The sequence below is a fragment of the Cherax quadricarinatus genome, chromosome 4, assembly GCF_038502225.1.
Source record: "Cherax quadricarinatus isolate ZL_2023a chromosome 4, ASM3850222v1, whole genome shotgun sequence".
NCBI lineage: Eukaryota > Metazoa > Arthropoda > Malacostraca > Decapoda > Parastacidae > Cherax > Cherax quadricarinatus.
Window position 1 is genome coordinate 5,327,280 of NC_091295.1, and position 23,870 is coordinate 5,351,149.

The following is a 23,870-nucleotide window of genomic DNA, read 5'->3' on the forward strand; positions in this document are numbered from 1 at the left end:
CATAGTGACCCCAACAGTGACCCGAGGATAGTGGCCCCATCATAGTGACCCGAGGATAGTGACCCGAGGATAGTGACCCTAACAGTGACCCGAGGATAGTGACCCTAACATAGTGACCCGAGGATAGTGACCACAACATAGTGACCCCAACATAGTGACCCGAGGATAGTGACCCCAACATAGTGACCCGAGGATAGTGACCCATCATAGTGGCCCGAGGATAGTGACCCCAACATAGTGACCCGAAGATAGCGACCCCAACATTGTGACCCGAGGATAGCGACCCCAATATAGTGACCCTAGGATAGTGACCCTAACATAGTGACCCGAGGATAGTGACCCTAACAGTGACCCGAGGATAGTGACCCGAAGATATTGACCCCAACATAGTGACCCGAGGATAGTGACCCCAACATAGTGACCCGAGGATAGTGACCCCAACAGTGACCCCAGGATAGTGACCCCATCATAGTGACCCGAGGATAGTGACCCCAGCATAGTTACCCGAGGATAGTGACCCCAACATAATGACCCGAAGATAGTGGCCCCAACATAATGACCCGAAGATAGTGGCCCCAACATAGTGACCCGAAGATAATGACCCCAACATAGTGACCCCAGGTAGTGACCTTAACAGTGACCCAATGATAGTGTCCCCAACATAGTGACCCAAGGATAGTGACCCCAACATAGTGACCCCAGGATAGTGACCCAACATAATTACCCCAGGATAGTGACCTAACATGACCCCAGGATAGTGACCCTAACATAATGACCCCAGGATAGTGACCCAACATAATTACCCCAGGATAGTGACCCAACATGACCCCAGGATAGTGACCCTAACATAATGACCCCAGGATAGTGACCCAACATGACCCCGGGATAGTGACCCAACATAGTGACCCCAGGATAGTAACCTTAACAGTGACCCCAGGATAGTGACCCTAACATAGTGACCCCAGGATAGAATAACGTGACGACACTTGTCGTGGCTGCCGCTGCCAGACACACGATTCACAAAGTACAATAATACTGTGGAACGTAAGTGAACATTACTGTCTTGTGGGCGTCAGGTTTGTGTTGTTACACAAGATGGAGTCACAGGAGAGCCAGGGCCAGGAGCTATGACTCGACCCATGCATCCACAATTAGGGGAGTACACACAAACACACACACACACACACACACACACACACACACACACACACACACACACAAGTGACGACGAGGACCAGGAAAGGTTACAAAGGGATCTTGACAGGCTACAGATCTGGTCTGATAAATGGCTGCTGGAGTTTAACCCAACCAAGTTCAAAGTTATGAAGTTTGGAGAAGGGGAGAGACGACCACAGACGGAGCACAGGCTCGGGGTTCAAAGACAGCAAACCTCACTCCAGGAGAAGGGTCCTGGGGTGAGTATCATACCGAGCATATCTCCTAAAGCGTACATGAAAACATACAAGGTAATCGACAGGAAAGCTTTCCTGACACACTCAACACAGACTGGCCACCAGTGTTACAGTTGTGTGTCTGTAACACAACACTTAACACAGACTGGCCACCAGTGTTACAGTTGTGTGTCTGTAACAACACAACACTAAATACAGTGTTACAGACTGCAACATGGTGCTGTCATTGAAGTTTTCCCAAGCTTATTTTCCACCTATATATATATATATATATATATATATATATATATATATATATATATATATATATATATATATATATATATATATATAATATATATCTGTCTATCTTGACTGTTTACAACTCATAATAGGTGTGTGTGTGTGTGTGCTCACCTAGTTGTGGTTGCAGAGGTCGAGTCATATCTCATGGTCCAGCCTCTTCACTGGCCGCTACTGGGTTACTCTCCCAGCACCATTAGCTTTATCATACCTCTCCTTAAAGCTATGGATGGATCCTGCCTCCACTACATCGCTTCCCATATTATTCACTTCCTGATTACTCTGTGGCTGAAGAAATACTTCCTAACATCCCTGTGATTCATCTGTGTCTTCAACTTTCAACTGTGACCCCTTTTTGCTGTGTCCCATCTTTGGAACATTCTGTCTCTGTCCACCTTTTCAATTCTTCTCAGTATTTTACATGTCGTTATCATGTCCCCCCACCCTCTTATCTCTACTGTCCTCTAGTGTCGTCAGGTCGATTTCCCTTAAACTCTCCTCGTAGGACATACCTCTTAGCTCTGGGACTAGTCTTGTTGCAAACCTTTGCACTTTCTCTAGTTTCTTCACGTGCTTGGCTAGGTGTGGGTTCCAAACTGGTGCCGCATACTCCAATATGGGCCTAACGTACACGGTGTACAGGGTCCTGAATGATTCCTTATTAAGATGTCGGAATGCTGTTTTGAGGTTTGCTAGGCGCCCATATACTGCAGCAGTTATTTGGTTGATGTGCGCTTCAGGAGATGTGCCTGGTGTTATACTCACCCCAAGATCTTTTTCCTTGAGTGAGGTTTGTAGTCTCTGACCCCCTAGACTGTACTCCGTCTGCGGTCTTCTTTGCCTTTCCTCAATCTTCATGACTTTGCACTTGGTGAGGTTGAACTCCGGGAGTCAATTGGTTTACCAGGTCTGCAGCCTGCCTAGATCCCTTTGTAGTTCTGCCTGGTCCTCGTCCGACTGAATTCTTCTCATCAACTTCACATCATCTGGAAACAGGGACACTTCGGAGTCTATTCCTTTCATCATGTCGTTCACAAATACCAGAAATAGCACTGGTCCTAAGACTGACCCCTGTGGGTCCCCACTGGTCACAGGTGCCCACTCTGACACCTCGCCACGTACCATGACTCGCTGCTGTCTTCCTGACAAGTATTCCCTGATCCATTGTAGTGCCTTCCCTGTTATCCCTGCCTGGTCCTCCAGTTTTTGCACTAATCTCTTGTGTGGAACTGTGTCAAACGCCTTCTTACAGTCCAAGAAAATCCAATCTACCCACCCCTCTCTCTCTTGTCTTACTGCCGTCACTCTGTTATAGAAATCCAGTAGGTTTGTGACACAGGATTTCCCTCCCTGAAACCGTGTTGGCTGTTAAGCTCATTTCTTTCTTAGGTGTTCCACCACTCTTCTCCTGATAATCTTCTCCATGACTTTGCATACTATACATGTCAGTGACACTGGTCTGTAGTTTAATGCTTCATGTCTGTCTCCTTTTTATAAAGATTGGGACTACATTTGCTGTCTTCCACACCTCAGGCAATCTCCCTGTTTCGATAGATGTGTTGAATATTGTTGTTAGAGATACACATAGCACCTCTGTACTCTCTCTCAGGACCCATGGAGAGATGTGTGTGTGTGTGTGTGTGTGTGTGTGTGTGTGTGTGTGTGTGTGTGTGTGTGTGTGTGTGTGAATAAATATACCGACACATTCTTGAAAGATTTCAATGCGGACGAGATAGTGAGCAAGAGAGACATGTCTCGCCATAATACTGTAATAATAATAATGATAGTAATAATAATAATAATAATAATAATAATAATAATAACAGTAGTATCGTAACTGGAGTGTTGCTGAGCGAATTAAAGGTTAATGGAGTGAACAAGAGGGGCAGGTGTGTACAGTTACCAGTCACAGGTGTGTACAGTTACCAGTCACAGGTGTGTACAGTTGCCAGTCACAGGTGTGTACAGTTGCCAGTCACAGGTGTGTACAGTTACCAGTCACAGGTGTGTACAGTTACCAGTCACAGGTGTGTACAGTTGCCAGTCACGGGTGTGTACAGTTACCAGTCACAGGTGTGTACAGTTACCAGTCACAAGGTACCAAACAGACATGTGAGTCACCCTGTGTTACTGGTATCAGAACCTGGTACATACAGGTGTTGGGCAGCTGGGCTGACAACGTTACGTCTTGTCCAGACACCTCTCATGGCGTTGATATTTATGTCACCAGGAACCTTCATCCTGGTGATGTGTCGAGGCTTTATGCCTGGTGATGTGTCGAGGCTTTATGCCTGGTGATGTGTCGAGGCTTTATGCCTGGTGATGTGTCGAGGCTTTATGCCTGGTGATGTGTCGAGGCTTTATGCCTGGTGATGTGTCGATCTATCATGTGACTCATGATAGATCAAGGCTTCATGATAGATCAAGACGTATTGATAGATCAAGATTTCATGATAGATCAAGGCTTCCTGATAGATCAAGGCTTCATTATATAGACAGCCTGTACTGTCTGTATAGAGAGCCTATGCTGTCTGCCAGGTGAGTTCACATTACGCGCCATGCTCGTGCTGCTACCTATAGGCCTATGCCACTTCAGTATGCCCAGACCTGCCTCTCTCTCACTCAGCGACCTTCACTCACCCATGGCCCTCGCTGGGCATGGCCCTCCCTGGCCATGGGCACTTGTCATTACTCCCGGCTACCAAGATCCACCAATTAACTCATAATAATTATATTCTTCATCAACAGGATTATCAAACTTTAGACTGTGTGTGGTGCTTCACACCTGTCACTGTGTGTGGTGCTTCACACCTGTCACTGTGTGTGGTGCTTCACACCTGTCACTGTGTGTGGTGCTTCACACCTGTCACTGTGTGTGGTGCTTCACACCTGTCACTGTCAGCTGTGTGTGGTGCTTCACACCTGTCACTGTCAGCTGTGAGGGTGGGGGGGGTGACGAGTGTTACACTGTGTGACACTGAGGGTGAGAGGTGGGTTACACTGTGACACTGAGGGTGAGAGGTGGGTTACACTGTGACACAGAGGGTGAGAGGTGGGTTATACTGTGACACAGAGGGTGAGAGGTGGGTTACACTGTGACACTGAGGGTGAGAGGTGGGTTACACTGACACAGAGGGTGAGAGGTGGGTTACACTGACACAGAGGGTGAGAGGTGGGTTACACTGTGACACAGAGGGTGAGAGGTGGGTTACACTGTGACACAGAGGGTGAGAGGTGGGTTACACTGTGACACTGAGGGTGAGGTGGGTTACACTGTGACACAGAGGGCGAGAGGTGGGTTACACTGTGACACAGAGGGCGAGAGGTGGGTTACACTGTGACACAGAGGGTGAGAGGTGGGTTACACTGTGACACAGAGGGTGAGAGGTGGGTTACACTGTGACACAGAGGGTGAGAGGTGGGTTACACTGTGACACAGAGGGTGAGAGGTGGGTTACACTGTGACACAGAGGGTGAGAGGTGGGTTACACTGTGACACAGAGGGTGAGAGGTGGGTTACACTGTGACACAGAGGGTGAGAGGTGGGTTACACTGTGACACAAAGGGTGAGAGGTGGGTTACACTGTGACACAGAGGGTGAGAGGTGGGTTACACTGTGACACAAAGGGTGAGAGGTGGGTTACACTGTGACATAAAGGGTGAGAGGTGGGTTACACTGTGACACAAAGGGTGAGAGGTGGGTTACACTGTGACACAGAGGGTGAGAGGTGGGTTACACTGTGACACAGAGGGTGAGAGGTGGGTTACACTGTGACACAGAGGGTGAGAGGTGGGTTACACTGTGACACAGAGGGTGAGAGGTGGGTTACACTGTGACACAGAGGGTGAGAGGTGGGTTACACTGTGACACAGAGGGTGAGAGGTGGGTTACACTGTGACACAGAGGGTGAGAGGTGGGTTACACTGTGACACAGAGGGTGAGAGGTGGGTTACACTGTGACACAGAGGGTGAGAGGTGGGTTACACTGTGACACAGAGGGTATATGAAGAAACAAATGAGGACTCACAGTGGGTGACGGAAGCCTCGCTGACACTGACCAAGTGAAGCCTCGCTGACACTGACCAAGTGAAGCCTCGCTGACACTGACCAAGTGAAGCCTCGCTGACACTGACCAAGTGAAGCCTCGCTGACACTGACCAAGTGAAGCCTCGCTGACACTGACCAAGTGAAGCCTCGCTGACACTCACCTGGGGAGACACAATCACAATCATTAGAGACTCAACACAACATGATCACAATCATATTGAAGACTTTATTGTACTAACAGCCCCACAGGAGCCTACCAGGGGGCTGTCAAGCCCCCTCCTGTCTACCTACCAGGGGACTATGTAGCCCCCTCCTGTCTACCTACCAGGGGTCCATGTAGCCCCCTCCTGTCTACCTACCAGGGGTCTATGTAGCCCCCTCCTGTCTACCTACCAGGGGACTATGTAGCCCCCTGTCTACCTACCAGGGGTCTATGTAGCCCCCTGTCTACCTACCAGGGGTCTATGTAGCCCCCTCCTGTCTACCTACCAGGGGGCTGTCAAGCCCCCTCCTGTCTACCTACCAGGGGGCTGTCAAGCCCCCTCCTGTCTACCTACCAGGGGGCTGTCAAGCCCCCTCCTGTCTACCTACCAGGGGGCTGTCAAGCCCCCTCCTGTCTACCTACCAGGGGACTATGTAGCCTCCCTCCTGTCTACCTACCAGGGGACTATGTAGCCCCGCACCTGTCTACCTACCAGGGGTCCATGTAGCCCCCTCCTGTCTACCTACCAGGGGTCTATGTAGCCCCCTCCTGTCTACCTACCAGGGGGCTATCAAGCCCCCTCCTGTCTACCTACCAGGGGGCTATCAAGCCCCCTCCTGTCTACCTACCAGGGGGCTATCAAGCCCCCTCCTGTCTACCTACCAGGGGACTATGTAGCCCCCCTCCTGTCTACCTACCAGGGGGCTGTCAAGCCCCCTCCTGTCTACATACCAGGGGACTATGTAGCCCCCTCCTGTCTACCTACCAGGTGTAGACTCTCCGTTCACTCACGTGTATGATAGAATATAGAAAGGTCTACCTCTCTACTTGTCTTCTACTTGTTGTGTAGGAATGAGAGAACTAACAGGCAGGTAACTGTCCAGCTGTATCATCGACACCGATAACTTGTGTAATGTTCTGTCTAGTGGGAAGACTGAACGACAGAATGTGTGTGTGCAAGAGAGAGAGAGAGAGAGAGAGAGAGAGAGAGAGAGAGAGAGTTATCGCTTGTTCCTGTCACTGAGTTGTCAGCTTTAATTAAGCGAAAGTTATGGAAGATAGAAAGGTGGTGGAGCCTCTCTCTCTCTCTCTCTCTCATTCACTAACTCCCTCTCTCTTTTTTCTCTCTCTCTTACGAACTCTCCCTCTCTTTCATATATTCTCCCTCTCTCACATACTATCTCTTTCTCTTTCACACTCTCATACACTCTCCCATACACACTGTTACACTCTCTTTCTCGCACTCTCCCTCACACTGACACACACACTGACACACACTGACACACTAACACACTCTGTCACTCTTTAATACACTGACACACACTCTTTAATACAGTTCCACACAAGAGATTGGTGCAAAAACTGGAGGAACAAGCAGTGATAACAGGGAAGGCACTACAATGGATCAGGGAATACTTGTCAGGAAGACAGCAGCGAGTCATGGTACGTGGCGAGGTGTCAGAGTGGGCACCTGTGACCAGCGGGGTCCCACAGGGGTCAGTCCTAGGACCAGTGCTGTTTCTGGTATTTGTGAACGACATGACGGAAGGAATAGACTCTGAGGTGTCCCTGTTTGCAGATGACGTGAAGTTGATGAGAAGAATTCACTCGATCGAAGACCAGGCAGAACTACAAAGGGATCTGGACAGGCTGCAGACCTGGTCCAGCAATTGGCTCCTAGTGTTCAATCCCACCAAGTGAAAAGTCATGAAGATTGGGGAAGGGCAAAGAAGACCGCAGACGGAGTACAGTCTAGGGGGCCAGAGACTACAAACCTCACTCAAGGAAAAAGATCTTGGGGTGAGTATAACACCAGGCACATCTCCTGAAGCGCACATCAACCAAATAACTGCTGCAGCATATGGGCGCCTGGCAAACCTCAGAACAGCATTCCGACATCTTAATAAGGAATCATTCAGGACCCTGTACACCGTGTACGTTAGGCCCATATTGGAGTATGCGGCACCAGTTTGGAACCCACACCTAGCCAAGCACGTGAAGAAACTAGAGAAAGTGCAAAGGTTTGCAACAAGACTAGTCCCAGAGCTAAGAGGTATGTCCTACGAGGAGAGGTTAAGGGAAATCAACCTGACGACACTGGAGGACAGGAGAGATAGGGGAGACATGATAACGACATACAAAATACTGAGAGGAATTGACAAGGTGGACAAAGACAGGATGTTCCAGAGATTGGACACAGTAACAAGGGGACACAGTTGGAAGCTGAAGACACAGATGAATCACAGGGATGTTAGGAAGTATTTCTTCAGCCACAGAGTAGTCAGTAAGTGGAATAGTTTGGGAAGCGATGTAGTGGAGGCAGGATCCATACATAGCTTTAAGCAGAGGTATGATAAAGCTCACGGCTCAGGGAGAGTGACCTAGTAGCGATCAGTGAAGAGGCGGGGCCAGGAGCTCGGACTCGAGCCCCGCAATCTCAACTAGGTGAGTACACACACACACACACACACACACACACACACACAGACGACTCGACCCCTGCAACCACAAATAGGTGAGTACAGGGAGAGGGAGGACCCAGTAGCGGTCAGTGAAGAGGCCAGGAGCTGAGTCTCCACCCTTGCAACCACAAGTAGGCGAGTACAATTAGGTGAGTACACAAACACACGTATACGCACATGTATACACACGCACACGTTCACACCTACACATTCCCACATGTACTGACCCACACACTCTCCCCCCGCACCCTCCCCCACCTCTCTCCCACTCCCTCCCCAGATGCCCCCCTCTCTCTCTCACCCTCCTTCCTCCTCCTCTCCTCCTTCCTCCTCCTCTCCTCCTTCCTCCTCCTCTCCTCCTTCCTCCTCCTCTCCTCCTTCCTCCTCCTCTCCTCTTTCCCCCTCCTCTCCCTCTTTCCCCCCTCTCCCATTCTCTCTCCCCTTTGCTTATCCCTTCCCCTCTCTCTCCCCATATTTCCCCCTCTTTCCCCCCTTTCTACTTCTCTCTCATTTCGTCATTGTCTCCAGCTTCCTCCTCTCCCTCTCTCCCTCCCTCCCCCACTCACTCAAATACAACACCAAACAACCACACTGAAATACGTAAGTTTTTCGTTCTGTAGCAACCAAAAAAAAATGAGTTGCCAGAAAGCAGGACAGAAAACCAGTGGATTGGAGGATGAGTCTGGGAAGGAAGATTGGGTAGCAGAGCTCATGAAAAGGGAACATGAGTGGGGAAGGAAGCTAGAAGAGCTTAGCATGAAAATGGAGGAGAGGATAGCTGCAGAGGCAAAGATGCAGAGATTAGAAGAGGAACTAAAAAATCTGAAACAGCCTAAAGAACTAAAGAGCAATGTGGGCATGACATCAGAAACTGCTACCTCAGTCACAAACAAGGGGACTGTAGGGAACGAAGGAGTGAAACTGTATGCAGAGGCCCTATCAGACCATCGTGCAGCCCGAGAAAAAAAAAGAGGATCACATCAGAAACAATTGAGGGGAATGTAGGAAATGAAACAGCTAAGCTACTTGTAGAGGACCTAACAGACCACAGCAGAGCCCAGGGAAAGCTGAGAAGGGAAAATGACAGACCATTGGGCCCAGGGACAACAGATAGTGAAGAGATTGAGGAAAGGAAAGCTGCAATGGAGGCAACTAAATCGAATCAGGGGATACGTAGGGATATGCAGCAGGAAAATGAAAGTGTGAAATCAGTCTTCATTTATGGCCTCCAGGAAGGTGAAGGGGAAACTTATGAAGTAAGAAGACAACAGGAGAAAAAAGCGATTAAAAACATCATGAAAGCAATAGGAGGTGACATGACCCAGCTGGCAAATTTTCTGAGAATAAGGGGGTTTGCAAGAGGAAGAATCCGGTCAGTCAAAGTGATTTTCAAGGCAGAATTGGCTCGAAACAAGATCCTGCAGGAGAAAGCAAGACTAAGGGATATGCCAGCGTACCAGGAGGTGTATCTCAACCTCAACAGAGCATGAGAAGAAAGGCAGAAACTAAAAGAGAGGGTACAAAAATGAACGAAGGAAAGAGAGGTGAAGATGAAGATGGACAAAACTCCGACTCAGGAGGAGGATCAAATATAACCTCCCTCACAACCTCCTACAGATGCTCCCATAACCAGGAGCATTCCAATGCAACCAAACATTCTAACCCAAAACACATATGCCATACCCAATGCCCCCACCCAACTCATTACAAACTCCACCCCCACAGCAACCACCCAGACCACAGTTTTAGAAAAGAAGTTGAAGGTTTGGTATACAAATGCAGACAGAATAACATAAGTGTGAGGAGTGGCATGAAGGAATCAAGGAGACGTCCCCAGATATAACAGCACTCACAGAAACAAAACTCACCAGAATAATAAAAGATGCAATCTTTCCACTTGGATATCAAATCCTCAGGAAAGATAGAGGGAGCAGAGGGGGAGGAGTTGCACTGCTCATTAAAAACTGGTGGGGATTCGAGAAAACGGAAGGAATGGGCGAAAGGGACTACATTACAGGAACAATCCAGTCCGAGAGCCATAAGGTGATAATTGCAGTAATGTACAACCTGCCACAGAACTGCAGGAGGCCAAGAGAAGAATACAATGAGAGCAACAAAGCAATGGTCGACACACTAGCCGAGGTGGACAGAAGAGTTCACATGAGGAGAGGAAAGTTACTAGTTATGGGTGATTTCAATCACAGGGAGATTGACTGGGAAAACCTGGAACCCATGGGGGTCCCGAAACATGGAGAGCCAAGATGATGGATGTGGTACTGGAAAACCTCATACTTCAATATGTTAGAGACACTACCAGAGAGAGAGATGAGGATGATCCAGCAAGACTGGACCTAGTATCCTCGGACATCGGGTATATCATGTACGAATGGCCCCTTGGAGTCAGTGATCATGTGGTTCTGCGCTTTGATTACATAGTTGTGCTGTTTTTGGTAGTATGTAAATGACATAACATAATTGATAGACTCAGAAGTGTCCCTGTTTGCAGATGATGTGTAGTTAATGAGGAGAATTAAATCGGTCGAGGATCAGGCAGGACTACCAAGAGACCTGGACAGGCTACAAGCCTGGTCCAGCAACTGTCTCCAAGAATTTAACCCTGACAAATGCAAAGTCTTCAAGATTGGGGAAGGGCAAAGAAGACCGCAGACACAGTATAGTCCAAGTGGCCAAAGACTGCAAACCTAACTAAAGGAAAAAATATCTTGAGGTGAGTATAATATCGAGCATATCTCCTGAGGCGCACATCAGTCAGATAACTGCTGCAGCATATGGGCGTCCGGCAAATCTGAGAATAGCTTTCCGATACCTCAGTAAGGAATCGTTCAACACTCTTCACCACATACGTCAGGCCCATGTTGGAGTATGCAGCACCAGTTTGGAATCCACACCTGGTCAAGCACGTCAAGAAATTAGAGAAAGTGGAAAGGTTTGCAACAAGACTAGTTCCAGAGCTAAGGGGATTGTCCTACGAAGAAAGGTTAAAGGAAATCGGCCTGACGACACTGGAGGACAAGAGGGTCAGGGGAGACATGATAACGACTTATAAAATACTGCGAGGAATGGACAAGGTGGACAAATAGAGGATGTTCTAGAGATGGGACACTGAAACAAGGACTTACAATTGGAAGTTGAATCCTATGAGTGAAAAGGACGTTCATAGAGTCGTCAGGAAGTGGAGTAGCCTAGACAGTGACGTAGTGGAGGCGGGAACCATACATAGTTTTAAGACGAGGTATGATGAAGCTCATTGAGCAGAGAGACAGAGGAACCAGTAGCAGTCAGTGAAGAGGCGGGGCCAGGAGCTATGACTCGACCCCTGCAACCACAATTATGTGAGTACAAATAGGTGAGTACACACACACACACACACACACACACACACACACACACACACACACACACACTTAACAGTACATTATAAATTAAGTTAGTCACGCAGTTTCTCTCATTATTCATGCCATGAAATTCACCAGTGTGTGTGTGTGTGTGTGTGAGAGAGTGTGAGTGTGAGTGTGAGTGTGAGTGAGTGTGTGTGCACCAGTGTGTGTGTGTGTGTGTGAGAGAGTGTGAGTGTGAGTGTGAGTGTGAGTGAGTGTGTGTGCACCAGTGTGTGTGTGTGTGTGTGTGTGTGCACCAGTGTGTGTGTGTGTGTGTGAGTGCACCAGTGTGTGTGCACCAGTGTGTGTGTGAGTGCACCAGAGTGTGTGTGTGAGTGCACCAGTGTGTGTGTGTGAGTGCACCAGTGTGTGTGTGTGAATGCACCAGTGTGTGTGTGTGAGTGCACCAGTGTGTGTGTGTGTGTGAGTGCACCAGTGTGTGAGTGCACCAGTGTGTGAGTGCACCAGTGTGTGTGTGCACAAGTGTGTGTGTGTGTGTGTGAGTGCACCAGTGTGTGCGAGTGCACCAGTGTGTGTGAGTGCACCAGTGTGTGTGAGTGCACCAGTGTGTGTGTGTGTGTGAGTGCACCAGTGTGTGCACAAGTGTGTGTGTGTGTGTGTGAGTGCACCAGTGTGTGTGTGTGAGTGCACCAGTGTGTGTGAGTGCACCAGTGTGTGTGTGTGAGTGAGTGCACCAGTGTGTGTGAGTGCACCACTGTGTGTGTGTGCGCACCTGTGTGTGTGTGTGTGCGCACCAATGTGTGTGTGTGTGTGTGCGCGCGCGCCCCAGTGTGTGTGAGTACACCAGTGTGTGTGTGTGCACCAGTGTGTGTGTGTGTGCACCAGTGTGTGTGTGTGTGTGCACCAGTGTGTGTGAGTGCACCAGTGTGTGTGAGTGCACCAGTGTGTGTGAGTGCACCAGTGTGTGAGTGCACCAGTGTGTGAGTGCACCAGTGTGTGTGCGCGCACCAGTGTGTGTGTGTGTGTGTGCACTAGTGTGCGTGTGCGCACCAGTGTGTGTGTGCACCAGTGTGTGTGTGCGCACCAGTGTGTGCGTGTGCACCAGTGTGTGCGTGTGCACCAGTGTGTGCGTGTGCACCAGTGTGTGTACTCACCTAGTTGAGGTTGCGGGGGTCGAGTCCGAGCTCCTGTGTGTGTGTGTGCACCAGTGTGCGTGAGTGCACCAGTGTGAGTGCACCAGTGTGCGTGTGAGTGCACCAGTGTGTGCGAGTGCACCAGTGTGTGTGTGTGTGTGAGTGCACCAGTGTGTGTGTGTGCACCAGTGTGAGTGCACCAGTGTGTGTGTGTGTACCAGTGTGTGTGCACCAGTGTGTGTGAGTGCACCAGTGTGTGTGTGTGCACCAGTGTGTGTGTGTGTGTGAGTGCACCAGCGTGTGTGTGTGTGTGAGTGCACCAGCGTGTGTGTGTGTGCGCACCAGTGTGTGTGAGTGCACCAGTGTGTGTGTGTGTGTGTGTGCACCAGTGTGAGTGCACCAGTGTGTGTGAGTGCACCAGTGTGTGTGTGTGAGTGCACCAGTGTGAGTGCACCAGTGTGTGTGAGTGCACCAGTGTGTGTGTGTGAGTGCACCAGTGTGTGTGAGTGCACCAGTGTGTGTGAGTGCACCAGTGTGTGTGAGTGTGTACCAGTGTGTGTGTGCGTGAGTGCACAAGTATGTGTGAGTGCACCAGTGTATGTGTGAGTGCACCAGTATGCGTGAGTGCACCAGTATGTGTGAGTGCACCAGAGTGTGTGTACCAGTGTGTGTGTGTGAGTGCACCAGTATGTGTGAGTGCACCAGAGTGTGTGAGTGTGTACCAGTGTGTGTGCGTGAGTGCACCAGTATGAGTGAGTGCACCAGAGTGTGTGTACCAGTGTGAGTGCACCAGTGTGTGTGTGAGTGCACCAGTATGTGTGAGTGCACCAGAGTGTGTGTGTGGGAGTGCACCAGAGTGTGTGTGAGTGCACCAGTGTGTGAGAGTGCACCAGTGTGTATGAGTGCACCAGTGTGTGTGAGTGCACCAGTGTGAGTGTGTACCAGTGTGCATGTGTGAGTGCACCAGTGTGTATGAGTGCACCAGTGTGTGAGAGTGCACCAGTGTGTGTGTGTGTGAGTGCACCAGAGTGTGTGAGTGTGTACCAGTGTGTATGCGTGAGTCCACCAGTGTGTATGAGTGCACCAGTGTGTGTGTGTGTGTGTGTGTGTGTGTGAGTGCACCAGTGTGTGAGAGTGCACCAGTGTGTGAGTGCACCAATGTGTGAGCGAGTGCACCAGAGTGTGGGTATGTGTGTGATTGCATCAGTGTGTATGTGTGCACCAGTGTGTGAGCGAGTGCACCAGAGTGTGGTATGTGAGTGCACCAGTGTGTGTGTGTGCGCACCAGTGTGTGAGTGCGTGTGTGAGTGCACCAGTGTGTGAGCGAGTGCACCAGTATGTGAGTGTACCAGTGTGTGTGTGTGTGTGTGTGTGTGTGTGTGTGTGTGTGAGTGCACCAGTGTGTAAGCGAGCGCACCAGTGTGTGTGTGTGCACCAGTATGTGTGAGTGTGTGTGCATCAGTGTGTGTGTGTGTGCGCGCGCACAACAGTGTGTGTGTGTGCACCAGTATGTGTGAGTGTGTGTGCATCAGTGTGTGTGTGTGTGCGCGCGCACAACAGTGTGTGTGTGTGTGTGTGTGTGTGTGTGTGTGTGTGTGTGTGTGTGTGTGTGTGCGCGCGCGCGCGCGCATCAGTGTGTGCGCATCAGTGTGTGTGTGTTGTGCACCATTGTGTGAGGGAGTGCACTAGGGTGGGTGAGAGTGCACTAGGGTGGGTGAGAGTGCACCAGGGTGGGTGAGAGTGCACCAGGGTGGGTGAGAGTGCACCAGGGTGGGTGAGAGTGCACCAGGGTGGGTGAGAGTGCACCCACCATTGTACAGTGTCAGAGAACATTGTTCTGTACTGTCTTGACATCACTACACGTGCACACCCCGGGATATGTATATGTGTGCACCCTAAGATGCAAGTGTGCACCTGAAGATGCGCATCACTACATATGTACACCAACGGAAGCACGTGTACAACTCGAGATACACATCGCCACACATGTACAACCACGGGATTCACGTCAACATACATGTACACACACGGGATACACGTCACCATACATGTACACACACGGGATACACGTCAACATACATGTACACACACGGGATACACGTCAACATACATGTACACACACGGGATACACGTCACCATACATGTACAACCACGGGATTCACGTCAACATACATGTACACACACGGGATACACGTCACCATACATGTACACACACGGGATACACGTCAACATACATGTACACACACGGGATACACGTCACCATACATGTACACACACGGGATACACGTCACCATACATGTACAACCACGGGATTCACGTCAACATACATGTACACACACGGGATACACGTCACCATACATGTACACACACGGGATACACGTCAACATACATGTACAACCACGGGATTCACGTCACCATACATGTACACACACGGGATACACGTCAACATACATGTACACACACGGGATACACGTCAACATACATGTACACACACGGGATACACGTCAACATACATGTACACACACGGGATACACGTCACCATACATGTACACACACGGGATACACGTCACCATACATGTACACACACGGGATACACGTCAACATACATGTACACACACGGGATACACGTCACCATACATGTACACACACGGGATACACGTCAACATACATGTACACACACGGGATACACGTCAACATACATGTACACACACGGGATACACGTCAACATACATGTACACACACGGGATACACGTCAACATACATGTACACACACGGGATACACGTCACCATACATGTACACACACGGGATACACGTCAACATACATGTACACACACGGGATACACGTCAACATACATGTACACACACGGGATACACGTCACCATACATGTACACCCACGGGATACACGTCACCATACATGTACACACACGGGATACACGTCAACATACATGTACACACACGGGATACACGTCAACATACATGTACACACACGGGATACACGTCACCATACATGTACACACACGGGATACACGTCAACATACATGTTCACACACGGGATACACGTCACCATACATGTACACCCACGGGATACACGTCACCATACATGTACACACACGGGATACACGTCAACATACATGTTCACCCACGGGATACACGTCAACATACATGTACACCCACGGGATACACGTCAACATACATGTTCACCCACGGGATACACGTCAACATACATGTTCACCCACGGGATACACGTCAACATACATGTACACACACGGGATACACGTCACCATACATGTACACACACGGGATACACGTCAACATACATGTACACACACGGGATACACGTCACCATACATGTACACACACGGGATACACGTCAACATACATGTACACACACGGGATACACGTCAACATACATGTACACACACGGGATACACGTCAACATACATGTACACACACGGGATACACGTCAACATACATGTACACACACGGGATACACGTCACCATACATGTACACACACGGGATACACGTCAACATACATGTACACACACGGGATACACGTCAACATACATGTACACACACGGGATACACGTCACCATACATGTACACCCACGGGATACACGTCACCATACATGTACACACACGGGATACACGTCAACATACATGTTCACACACGGGATACACGTCACCATACATGTACACCCACGGGATACACGTCACCATACATGTACACACACGGGATACACGTCAACATACATGTTCACCCACGGGATACACGTCAACATACATGTTCACCCACGGGATACACGTCAACATACATGTTCACCCACGGGATACACGTCAACATACATGTACACACACGGGATACACGTCAACATACATGTACACACACGGGATACACGTCAACATACATGTACACCCACGGGATACACGTCAACATACATGTTCACCCACGGGATACACGTCAACATACATGTTCACCCACGGGATACACGTCAACATACATGTTCACCCACGGGATACACGTCAACATACATGTTCACCCACGGGATACACGTCAACATACATGTTCACCCACGGGATACACGTCAACATACATGTTCACCCACGGGATACACGTCAACATACATGTACACACACGGGATACACGTCAACATACATGTACACCCACGGGATACACATCACCATACATGTACACCCACGGGATACACATCACCATACATGTACACCCACGGGATACACATCACCATACATGTACACCCACGGGATACACATCACCATACATGAACACACGGGATACACATCACCATACATGTACACCCACGGGATACACATCACCATACATGAACACACGGGATACACATCACCATACATGTACACCCACGGGATACACATCACCATACATGAACACACGGGATACACATCACCATACATGTACACCCACGGGATACACATCACACATGTATATTCTTTAAGAGTGATAATAACTTTTGGTGTACTCCAGCACTAGTGTACAGTGATGCACCAGGAGATAGGTACAACACCTTTATTAATAAAGGTTCAGTTGACACCTTTACTAATAAAGATACAACACTTCTACTAACACTAAGAATATTTTTATTATTCGGAACTCCCAAGTTAGATATATGTAGTTAGAACTAATTTTTTACATTCTAGAATCCATGAGCATAAAACATCCATGTCATTGACCAGGAGTGTGAGCAAATTCAGACGAAAGGGTAAAGATCCCCACCATTTATATGGAGAGAGATGCTGAGTTCTTAACCAGGCAACCAGTCTGTGGGGAGTGGCATCCCTCCTATAAGAGAGGTCTCCCCACAGAGAAAAGGGCCCTCGACCCCTAGACACAATCCACTAACACCACCACTACGTTAAGGTAACTTAGCGTCGGGGGTCCTGCCTCAGTGATGGAGGAAATGATGATCAACGAAGGAGAGAGAACCTGCTTGACACAAGTACAAGAAATCTGGTGAATTACTCACGTTAGAGGGAAGGATTGGCATCATCTGTAGTATTTTGGTTAGATAAGAAGTTGGTTATGGGCGTCTGGAAGAATCAACATGAACCGCTGGCTACATAGCTAGACTGAAGAAACTGTAGTTTATTGACAAGTGCGATCATTTTGATGCTAGACAGAATATGTATGAGGCATGATCATGGACCGTGCCACGGGGGCGTTGACCCCCGGATCACCCTTAAGGTAATGGATGAGTTACATCTCTTTGGGGCAGGTGAGAAGGCTTGTCAGTTCACCCACTGATGTGTCGCACACTCACTCGTGGAAACAGTCACACCCGGGTGAAACAATCAAACTGGTCACCAGACCAGTCATGCAGAGACCAGTCAGGTTACATTCCCATCAGTTCAGATATTATATTAAACGTCACTGAAGTAACCACTTTCAACACAGACCTCTGAAGGTACTAGACACTCATACTGAAAACACTTAAAGCAGACTCTTAAACTAGACACTTAAACTAGTTATTTAAATTAGATACTTAAACCAGACAATTAAACCAGACAATCCAGACACTTAATCCAGACAATTAAACAAGGCACTTAAACTAGACACTAACAAGTCACTTTAACTAGACCCATAAACTAGACACTTCACCTAGACACTTAAATAGTGATGATAATTTAAAGTTGAGGTGTTGTGGTCTAGATATATACAATAACAATGGTCAGATATTGCAGCCATGTGTGTGTGTGTGTGTGTGTGTGTGTGTGTGTGTGTGTGTGTGTGTGTGTGTGTGTGTGTGTGTGTGTGTGTAAGGGGGGTTAGGGGGGCTGGGCTACAAGCACCTCAACAAAAACAAACTAACATGGTAACTGTAACAACACACAAATACAAGAGTGAAAATAAAGTCGATGTTTCGCCCCGACTGACTCTTAACTACTGACACTAGTCTAGCGACTCCCCTGTTGCAGGAAGCAACTCTCCACCCTGCCACAGCAAGCACTCTCCCTACCACTGCATGCTGTGATACACAGAGTACAACACCAGTAGTCCAGTAGTGTAGCAACACTGTGTTGCTTTAGCCTAGTACCTCTAACTGCTATGGTATACACACACACACACACACACACACACACACACACACACACACACACACACACACACACACACACACACACACACAAAATGAGGCCACAACAGTGAAAGGTAGTGTGGGGACACTAGTGGTGTAAGGAAGGTAGAGTGTGGGACACTAGTGGTGTAAGGTAGTGTGTGGGGCACTAGTGGTGTAAGGTAGTGTGTGGGGCACTAGTGGTGTAAGGAAGGTAACATTGTGGTCAGTAATGATAATAAAGTAACAGGTTGACCATGAAAGTTAAGACACATGTGCAACATCTGGATATCTTTATTGTAGACGTTTCGCCATCCAGTGGCTTTATCAATACAGATTCTAGGACATAATAGGAAGACAGTAGAACTATATACAAAAGATGAGGTAATCAGTCCCTCGGCCTTGGAGTTGGTGTTCACAGCATCGTGGTGGAGGAGAATCTGGAGCAAAGACAAGAAGACTGGCGGTTATATAGTCGTCAGTGGATAGGGACGGGCAGCAGACGAGGGCAAAGTCACTGGTAGGTGGGATTCCCCAGTGGAAGTAGGTCCTTCCCAAAGAGATGGGTTAGTTGCAGCAACTAACCCATCTCTTTGGGAAGGACCTACTTCCTATTATGTCCTAGAATCTGTATTGATAAAGCCACTGGATGGCGAAACGTCTACAATAAAGATATCCAGATGTTGCACATGTGTCTTAACTTTCATATTGTCGGTATTCTATACCTTTCTTGCACAGGTTGACCGTCAGTAGTCTGGAGTGAAAAGTTGCATCAACTTTCCCACAATTGAGGTGAAGTTGATTGGTCTATAATTTGAAGTTAAGGACCTGTCTTCCCTCTGTACCACTTACAGTGTACATACACACAATAATGAACTCAGTCTTACGGTTTCAAAGTTCCTTTTTAGCCAGGTTACTTCACTCCCTAACAAAACACTTCATAGAATAAGAAGCGTCTCCCAAAAACAGTTATTCAGTCTTTTCTATTTTTTTTTATTTAAAAGCTTAAATATTTCTCTTAGATATCCGTAAATATATATTAAATATCACTTCAACAGAAACCGTCAGCCACATAAAAAATACGAGGTAGAATGTACGTCATAGACACCTTCCATTGACTGTCTATACTGTGTCAAGTATAGAGTTCTATACTTGACACAGGTCGTAACATAATACTGAAGGTAACTGTATATAGTTGTCCGCAGACTTCACTTCAGAATGTACCTCCAGCCGGTTCAGGAGTTTCTACAACACAATTCTCTATCCAAGTGAGAACAAGGCGGAGTACTACAGGAACTGCTAAGTCAATGCTCACTAAGTCGGCAGAGAGAGCGACCTGACTTAACACAGTGAATCCCTACACGACATCAACTGTCAAAGGTGGGGAGGGTTGAGCAGACTAAACTACCCTCCAAGGATATACCTTGTTTCAGCTCTTAGCCAGCTCTTACCTACCTACCACACTACTTAACACACACACACACACACATACACACACACACACACACACACACACACACACACACACACATATATATATATATATATATATATATATATATATATATATATATATATATATATATATATATATATATATATATATATATATATCATTCCCGGGTATAATGGTAATAATACATATCCCTAAACAGGATAATATTATGAACTAGTGGAATCTTTAATTTATCAATAATTAAAGAAACTGCGAGTATAATATTAAGTGGATACATGTACATTCTATATAAGTCACTCTCCCAGTGACCTTGGTCATCACACCCACAAATAGAACATTTCTCAGCATTTAAGAGCATAAGTAGGAAGGAACACTGCAGCAGGCCTACTGGCCCATGGGAGGCAGGTCCAAGTCTCCTACCGGCTTAAGCCAATGCCCCAGCTTAGTCAGGTCAGATCACATTCACTTAAGGGAGGAACACGGCAACTGACCTAGTAGCACAAGCTAATCAGGTCCAACTCACACCCACCCACACCCACTCATGTATTTATCTAACCTATTTTTAAAACTACACAACGTTTTACCCTCTATAACTGTACTTGGGAGTTTGTTCCACTCATCCACAACTCTATTACCAAACCAGTGCTTTCCTATATCCTTCCTGAATCTGAATTTTTCCAACTTAAAACCATTGCTGCGAGTCCTGTCTAGGCTAGATATATTTAGCACGTTATTTACATCGTCTTTATTTATTCCTGTCTATCTTTTATACACCTCAATCACATCCCCCCTAAATCTACGCCTTTCTAGAGAGTGCAGATTCAGGCCCCTCAGTCTATCCTCATAAGGAAGATTTCTGATAAATGGGATCAACTTTGTCATCCTCCTTTGTACGTTTTCCAGAGCATTTATATCCATTCTGTAATATGGTGACCAAAACTGTGCAGCATAATCTAAATGAGACTTAACCAAAGATATAGAGAGTTGAAGAACAACCTGAGGACTTCTATTATTTATGCTTCTTAATATGAAGCCAAGGATTCTGTTAGCTTTATTGCGAACATTTCTGCACTGTTGTCTTGGTTTCAGATTACTGTTAACCAGAACTCCTAAATCTTTTTCGCAATCCGTAATATTAAGATCTACATTATTTAGTTTATATGTGACATGGTTATTGTCTTGTCCAACATTTAGAAGTTTGCATTTGTCTATATTAAACTGCATCTGCCACTTCTCCGACCACTGCATCAGTCTATTCAAATCTTCCTGGAGTGCTCTAATGTTCTCGTCAGAATGAATTCGACGGCCTATTTTGGTGTCATCGGCAACTTGCTGATGTCGCTCTTTATGCCCTCAACTATGTCGTTTATGTAGATAAATAAATAAATAACAAAAAGGCACAATACCGTGACTGGAACGATACACAAATAACCCGCACATAAAAGACAGAAGCTTACGACGACGTTTCGGTCCGACTTGGACCATTGACAAAGTCACACTGACTTTGTCAATGGTCCAAGTCGGACCGAAACGTCGTCGTAAGCTTCTGTCTTTTATGTGCGGGTTATTTGTGTATCGTTTATGTAGATTGTGAACAGCAGGGAGCCCAACACTGACCCCTGTGGAACACCGCTCGTGACTCTTCCCCACTCTGATTTCTCCCCATTTATGCAAACTCTCTGCTGCCTATTTGTCAACCATGCCTCTATCCAGGAAAAAAATTCTCCTATTCCATATGCCTTAATTTTCCTCAATAGTTTCTGATGTGGGACCCTGTCAAAAGCCTTACTGAAGCCCATATACACAATATCATATTAATTACCATGATCTACCTCCTCAAATACCTCAGTGAAAAAAGTTAATAAATTCGTAAGGCAGGAACACCCCTTTGTAAAACCATGCTGAGATTCGTTGATTAATTTATGCTTTTCAAGATGGCTACGAACTGCCTCGGCAATTATTGATTCCATAAATTTTCCCACTATGGAGGTTAGGCTTATTGATCTATAGTTCGAAGCTAAGGACCTGTCACCTGCTTTGAAAATAGGTATCACATTTGCCATTTTCCACTTATCTGGCACCATGCCAGTTTGTAGTGATATGTTGAAAAGATTAGCCAAAGGTTTGCTAAGCTCCTCTTTACATTCCTTTAGAACCCTTGCATACAGTTCATCAGGGCCTGGGGATTTGTTAGGTTTTAATTTATCTATTTGCCTAAGGACCAAGTCACTTGTGACCCTAATCGTGCACAGTTTATTATCGTCCTGTTCTACATAATTTATTATTTCTGGAATAACGCTAGTATCTTCCTGTGTAAAAACTGAGAGGAAGTAAACCATACCCCCGGCCGGGATTGAACCCGCGGGTTCAATCCCGGCCGGGGGTATGGTTTATTTGCAATCGTGTCATTACGATTTCTTGAGTCCTGAGAGGAAGTATGTGTTAAAAATTCTACACATTTCCTTATCACTGTCAGTGAGCTGACCCGAGGAACTTTTGAGTGGTCCTATCTTGTCCCTAATCTTACTACTGTATATCTGAAAGAATCCTTTTGGGTTAGTCTTCGATTCTCTTGCAACTTTAACCTCATAATCTCTTTTTGCTTTTTTAATTCCCTTTTTTATTTCTCTCTTTAATTGAATATATTGATTTCTTAATTGCCCCTCTCCTCTATATATATATGTCTCTTTTGACCAATGAGATGTTTTAATCTATTGTTCATCCATTTAGGATCATTTTTGTTTGATCTGATTTCCCTATTTGGAACATAAGTTGGCTGAGCAGCTAGAACTATGCCCTGGAAAACGTCATATCGGCAACCATCACCACCTACCTGACCCTTAGTCAGGTCATTCCAATTCAGCCCACCCAAGTAATTTTTCAGTCCTATGAAATCAGCCAAGCGAAAGTCAGGGACAGAGACTTGATTGCCATTATTAGGGGAATTCCATGATATATTAAAACTGAGTGACTTGCAATCACTTTCCCCAAGCTTATCATTAACCTCAAGATTATTAAATAGCATTTCCCTGCTGGCAAGAACCAAGTCAAGCAGGTTATTTCCTCTAGTTGGTTCTGTCATAAACTGTTTTAAAAAACAATCCTGAATTGTATCAAGAAAGTCACTTGACTCTAAATTTCCTGTCAAATTGCTCCAGTCAATCTGTCTATAGTTGAAATCTCCCATTAGCACAACATTTTCGTATGTAGATGCCTTACGAATTTCGTCCCATAGAAGTTTACTGCACTCCCTATCAAGATTTGGGGCCCTGTAAATCACACCCAAAATTAGTTTTTCTCGGCCCTCGAGAAGCTGTAACCAAACAGATTCAGTGGCCGACGCTTCTAATTTTATATCTTGTCTAACACAACTATTTAAATTGTCTCTCACATACATCGCTACTCCACCACCTTTCCTGTTGACCCT

General features: G+C 47.0%; 1 protein-coding gene across 5 annotated transcripts in view; it reads right to left on the bottom strand.

The window, feature by feature from the left end:
* Nucleotides 1-23,870, bottom strand: part of LOC138853964 (uncharacterized) — a 179,914-nt gene that overhangs the window by 73,152 nt on the left and 82,892 nt on the right. For 3 of the 5 annotated variants that reach the window (XM_070094094.1, XM_070094088.1, XM_070094080.1), the window contains exon 2: nucleotides 5,723-5,903. The exons of the other annotated variants lie outside the window; for them this stretch is intronic. Coding sequence is in view for 1 of the 3 variants with exons in the window: in XM_070094080.1 (XP_069950181.1) it covers nucleotides 5,723-5,903 (181 nt within the window). In the remaining 2 variants the exon portion in view is untranslated. The remainder of the gene's footprint in view (nucleotides 1-5,722; nucleotides 5,904-23,870) is intronic. 5 annotated transcript variants of the gene reach the window in all.